The 5,707-nt window shown below is 45.6% G+C and overlaps 1 protein-coding gene across 1 annotated transcript in view; it reads right to left on the bottom strand.

Annotated features, from left to right (window-relative positions):
* The window catches only part of LOC132470992 (protein APCDD1-like), a 14,854-nt gene extending 9,696 nt beyond the window's left edge, over nt 1-5,158 (bottom strand). Inside the window, exon 1 of the mRNA XM_060069954.1 lies at nt 4,999-5,158. Coding sequence (XP_059925937.1) covers nt 4,999-5,158 — 160 coding nt within the window. The remainder of the gene's footprint in view (nt 1-4,998) is intronic.
* Between the last annotated feature and the right edge of the window lie 549 nt (nt 5,159-5,707).

The raw sequence follows: 5,707 nt of genomic DNA, 5'->3' as shown, positions 1-5,707 counted from the left end.
AGGGCATCAATCTTCAACCACCCAATCTCAACAGATAATTAGACATCAGTCGGCTGTCTCTCTTTCTTTCTCTCCCTCTCTCTCTCTCTCTCTCTCTCTCTCTCTCTCTCTCTCTCTCTCTCTAGTGACCCACCGCTAGCTACCCACACGCTAGCTAGACGAAACTAGAACTAGACCCATCAGTTGAGAATTACTGCCCTTGAAGACCGACTTCATCAACGGAAGGCCTTGTGCTTTTACATAAGCTAAAGAATTCCTCCATGAATTAATAACAAAAAAAGCCCTCCAAACGACTTTGTGAAAAATCCTTATAACAATTTATTTTGGGGGTGATAAGCCTACTTCCAAAAATGTATTTCCCATACTTTTTTTATTTGCCTTTCAGTGCAACCATAAGTACCTGAAGGTATTACAAAAAGTTGGTCTTATGGGGGCAGAGGGGGGGGAGTGTTCCCCAATGTGCAGTAACATATATTTAACAAGGGAGCATATTCAATTTGAAGGATCTTTACATTTTCAGTCGTAATTCAATTCCTCTGTTTCTCTGAGTGTCCCCTTATCATGAGCGCCTGTCTCCCAGCGCTACCACGGCATCCTAAATAATGACTAGGGTGTGTTTGCGTGTGTGTGTGTGTTTGTTGCGTTTGTGCGTGGGTGGGTGTGTGTGTGTGTGTGTGTGTGTGTGTTCACCTGGGAGTACTAGGCCATTTCAGTACAGTAGAGACAAATCATGGATGGACTCAGGTCGTAAATACAGGTTGTGCAGCAGTCCTATAAAGCCTGTGCAGTACAGAGTTATGCCCTGCACAGAGCAGTCTGAAACAAAACACTGGTTGTTTAAGCAAAGACCTGGATAGGTCAATGCTGAGCTGTGGTCTGATTGGAAAACGACTCTATTTGACTAGTTAGATTAAGAATTACAGGCAAACACATGAAGGCAGCCCTTGCAGGAAACTTTGAAGAGAGCTCTTTTCATCACGAACATAGTGTTAAGCCTTTCAGCTTAACGCTGAAAGGCTGTTGTAATTATATTTCTTCTCTCTACCACGCAACCAAAGTCAAATAAAACTGAGAGGGTCAGAGAGCAACAATGTTTTATTCCATTGCTGTCCAGCTACATATAATTGTTTACCTTTGGCAATTTCCTAACACACAAATCTGCCTCCCTGTTGCGTAAATGTTCCAGGAAAAGGAATGATCATGTTTTCATTTTATTTATTTTAGGTTAAGTTGGTTAGGTTGTCAGTAATAGTGAACACTGTGTACTTTCGGTCAATTTATTGGGATGGGGAGAATATAAAGCAACACACCATATCATTATGCCGACCTTGTGCTTTCAAGGCCCACCCAGACGCTGCCGCTGATGTGTTTCACATTACAGATGTCACTGTGCAAATATAACCAGAGCAAATGGGTTTTTACTGGAATGATTTCATTGCAACGTTTATTTGGCTTGCTGCAATGTCAATGAAATAATGTTTAATATTCTTCTTTTCTAAGTACTCTTTTGAGAAGTTTAAATTCTAGTCCTTAGACTCAATTGAGCTGCTCTGTCTAACTAAAGTTTTAAAAAATAAAAATCAATTCAAAATAAAGTTAATGAATGAATAAACACTTGCAGCAATGGACCAATAGCTACTACAGTATACAGGGACCAGTCATAGTAAATCTACTTGACGAACAGCTTCTGGTCTTCCTTCTCCTCCATATCATGACAGAGCCAGGCGGTATGTAACCTGTCTCAAAATGACCTTTACATGTCTCATTTTACTATGACTTTTTTGAAAAGACTTTTCCCTTGTTAAAGTTACTTTAATAAACACGTACTCATCGATATATCCAAAATATTGTATTTGATTGATATTATTGACCTATTTTGATCGCACCTATTTAATGCATTTCTGATATAGATGCTAAAAGGTTTTTTCACAGCTTAAAATTACACCAAGAGTTCAGATTTGAATGTATAAACCATTAAACCATGCAAAGTGGGATGTTGAACTAGATTTGCATGGGCATTAAGATTATGAAAACAAGTCCTTTATTCAGGTCTTAGTTGCACATCAGATCCTCCGACTCCGGCCCCGTAATCCAACCCACTTCCTTCTTTTCAGGAGGAATGAAATCTATCGTTTCCAGATCATTGGAGGGAGAGGGGGAGGGGGGCATGACCTTCTTTGATCTTCACCAAAGCCCCTCCCAGCCAAATGCACACACACACACACACACACACACACACACACACACACACACACACACATGCACATATGCACGCTCCCACACACGCACACACACGTATATGTATGCACGCTGGCACACACACACACACACACACACACACACATACACAAACGCCCCTACACACACGTTGGGTTGCTCTTTTCCCACCACGCTTCACTTCTCTTTGTCTCTCATGCATGCTTTTTATCTTGCCAAACACCTGTCCACAGGTATGAAATGAGAGCGATAGAGGGGTAGAGAGAGAGAGAGAGAGAGAGAGAGAGAGAGAGAGAGAGAGAGAGAGAGAGAGAGAGAGAGAGAGAGAGAGAGAGAGAGAGAGAGAGAGAGAGACAGACAAATATTCAGGGCTTTTAAACTGCCGCTGCGCTCTGCCTCAACACAATAGCCTCTCCAGTCTCACCTGGCTGTCCTTATCCCTGTCCCCGCTTATCTCGACAACCCCCCCCCCCCCCCCCCCCCCCCTCCCCACACACACACAACACACACACAACCTCCATATTGCATCCCTTCACGCTCCCACCACATCTGTCAGCGAGTGGTAACTCCAGCTGGACTGCAGAGAGGCGCAGTAGCGATTAACATCATACAATGAGCCGGGCCATTCGGAGGCGCTTAGAGCTGTCACCAAAACATTATCTTCCTCCCTCTCTCTCTTTTGTCTTTCTTTTGCACTTCCTTACTTTCTTCTTTGACTTGTTCTTTGTTATTTTGTTATTTTTGTCTGTTTTCTTTCGACATCCATTAAGACATTCAATTTTTGCTATTATTACTCATCTTTGTTTTTGTTCTTCTGCTACATATAATTCAGTATCAAACAATATTATTCCATATTACGTTGTCAAAGAGTAGTTCTTTCGTGGAACAACTATCTAACTGGCTGACGCCACTAAGCCGATTGAGATTAATGGAGCTCTCTGGCTAGTGTGGTTGAAAAGATAGTTTCTCACTCAACAGGGTGAGTTTTGTGTTTTGTTCGGTGCAGGCTGAAGGAGCGGCCTACATGAGGCTGTCTTATCTGTCTACCTGGAGCCTCATGAGGACCAGCTAAAGGGAGCCACCACGCTTACCCCCAGAGAGGGGCTATCAGTGGCCGTCATCAGCGCTCACCTCGCCTTGTCTCCTTAACTCTAACCCCCTCCCAATTACAGGAGACCCCCGCAGGAATGTGACATGTCATGGGCCGGCCACTGTTCCATCAGCTCTCTCGCTCTGGGACTCTGTCTGGCTCTCCCTCTCTCTCTCTCTCTCCCTTAGAACTTTAATACTGTATGATCAATGTAATAACACACACACAAACACACACGAGCACACGCGCATGCATGCACACACAAACACACACACACATCCACACACACATCCACGCATACACACACACGCAAAATAATTAACTGAACTAAACAACCAAAACCACATGTTTATGGAAACACATTCTCTCTCTCTCTCTCTCTCTCTCTCTCTCTCTCTCTCTCTCTCTCTCTCTCTCTCTCTCTCTCTCTTCCTCCCTCTGTTCTTTGTCTACCTCGGTTGCCCGCTGACCCTGTTCCATGGAGGGCGGCTCTGGAAGAGAGGATATGAGACACAATAGTGTCTGACCCCCGGGTCACCCGAAATATCCAAGGTGTGTTTGATTTAACACACAGCACCACCACGGCATTTTCTGCAACTGTAAAGCCAGGCTTGAGCATAAATCAAGGGCATGCTAACGTTCGCTAACGTGTACCACATGTTGAATCCATGACATGGACTAATTTAGCGGTGCGATAATTGAAACCAAAGGGACGCCTCGCGTCACGTGTACAAATGAACCTTGTGTATACACTTCCATGTGAATGTGGTTCTGCACTTTCCCCAGGGCCTGATTGCTCACTCGGAGCGGGATGATTAGGTGGTTATTATCACGGATCAGCAGCGGCGGGCGGTGTCCTCCCCTTCACGTGGCCTTAAGGATAACCTGCCTGGACCCAGGGCCGGGGTCGTCCTTTGAAGGGTCTCAGCATGTCACGGCCCCATTGAGATCCGGGGATAATACATTGTCTTGCTGGCGGCTGTCTGAGTAAAATAATATGCAGGCGGATTTGAGGCCGGCGTGTGATACGGATCCAAATGGCAGAGGACAGCAGTATTATAAACCCTCCTGCCAACTCTGGAAGAGCCATCGGAGGACATCCCTCAGTAAGAAGGAAGAGGAAAGGAGAGCTAGGAGACAGAAAAACACATCAATGATTGCCACCACCACCACCACCACCCCCACCCACCAAAACCAAAACGACCACTTACTCCTGCTCCACCTGCCATAAAAATGTGGGGTTCCATCGTTTGGACTTCAAAGGACTTCAAAGGACCGTTAATTAATAGATGTAGACATCGCCACGATGGTGTCATGATGATGATATTTATCATTGGCTTACGATGGACAGCCACAAGACAGTGTCTGTGTTTGTTTGTGTGTGTGTGTACGGGATTGTGTGCGTGCGCGTTCGTGCATACATGTGTGCGTGGGTGTGTCTCGTCTGTGATGGCGCATGCATGCGTATTTCCTCTTCCCTGTGTATGATTTTAGCCACTACACTAGCATATTATACTAAGCCGGTCAGCATGGTAACTTATGGACACTGTTATGTTAAAATTGACAAGTAATCATTTGATTAATACAATTAGTAAAATAATATAACTCTTAAAGTGGCCACACAGACGCATATAATTTATAGCTTCCGGAAACAGTCCGTGAAATCTGTGGTTGGTGGAGTCAGACCGTACTGGCCCCCTTCCCTTCCCTTGCCCCAAGCATTCGCCGGGGCCCATGATGTCCCCCTGGGGCCTCTTGGTGATACGCGGGGCCTTGTGAGTGGGGCTGCAGCTGGGGGCCAGAGATCCGGGGCTGTCGTGGGGAAGCTGGGGTTTCTGGAGGCTTGCTCATGTAGTCATTAAAAAACGCCCCCCTCTATATCCATCACACCCCCAGGGTGGGAACCAGTGTCGTGGCGATGTTTGCAGAGTGGCTAAGAAGACAAGTTGCATTGTAGACGGGTTCTACAGGAGGCTGTTCTTATTCTGAACAGGTCTGATGTAGGGCTTTTATCTGCCTTCAGAGCGCTGTGTGGTCTTACGTGAAACTTGCCCTGAGCAAGTTTCAAGTATTTTTGCTGGTGCAGTTGGCAATTGCCATTGTGTGTGTGTTTGTTCATGTGTGTAGTATGCCTGTGTGTTTTTGTGTGTCTGTGTGTGTGTGTGTGTGCGTATGTATGTGTGTGTGTCAGTGTGTGTGTGTGCGTGTGTGCTTGTGGTGTGCGAGTGTGGGGTATGCGTATGTGTGTGTGTTTGTGTGTGTGTGTGTGTTTGCCTGTGTTCTTGCGGGCGTGTGTGCGTGTGTGTGTGGATGTGTGCTTGAGCCTGCACACAAGTTTATGCCCCTTTCGTGGGAGATCCATCATCTGGGTCAGATTACAAAGCAGTGGGGAATCCTCCG

This window comes from Gadus macrocephalus, chromosome 13, assembly GCF_031168955.1.
Source record: "Gadus macrocephalus chromosome 13, ASM3116895v1".
NCBI classification, from domain to species: domain Eukaryota; kingdom Metazoa; phylum Chordata; class Actinopteri; order Gadiformes; family Gadidae; genus Gadus; species Gadus macrocephalus.
This window is presented reverse-complemented; position numbering and strand designations above follow the sequence as displayed.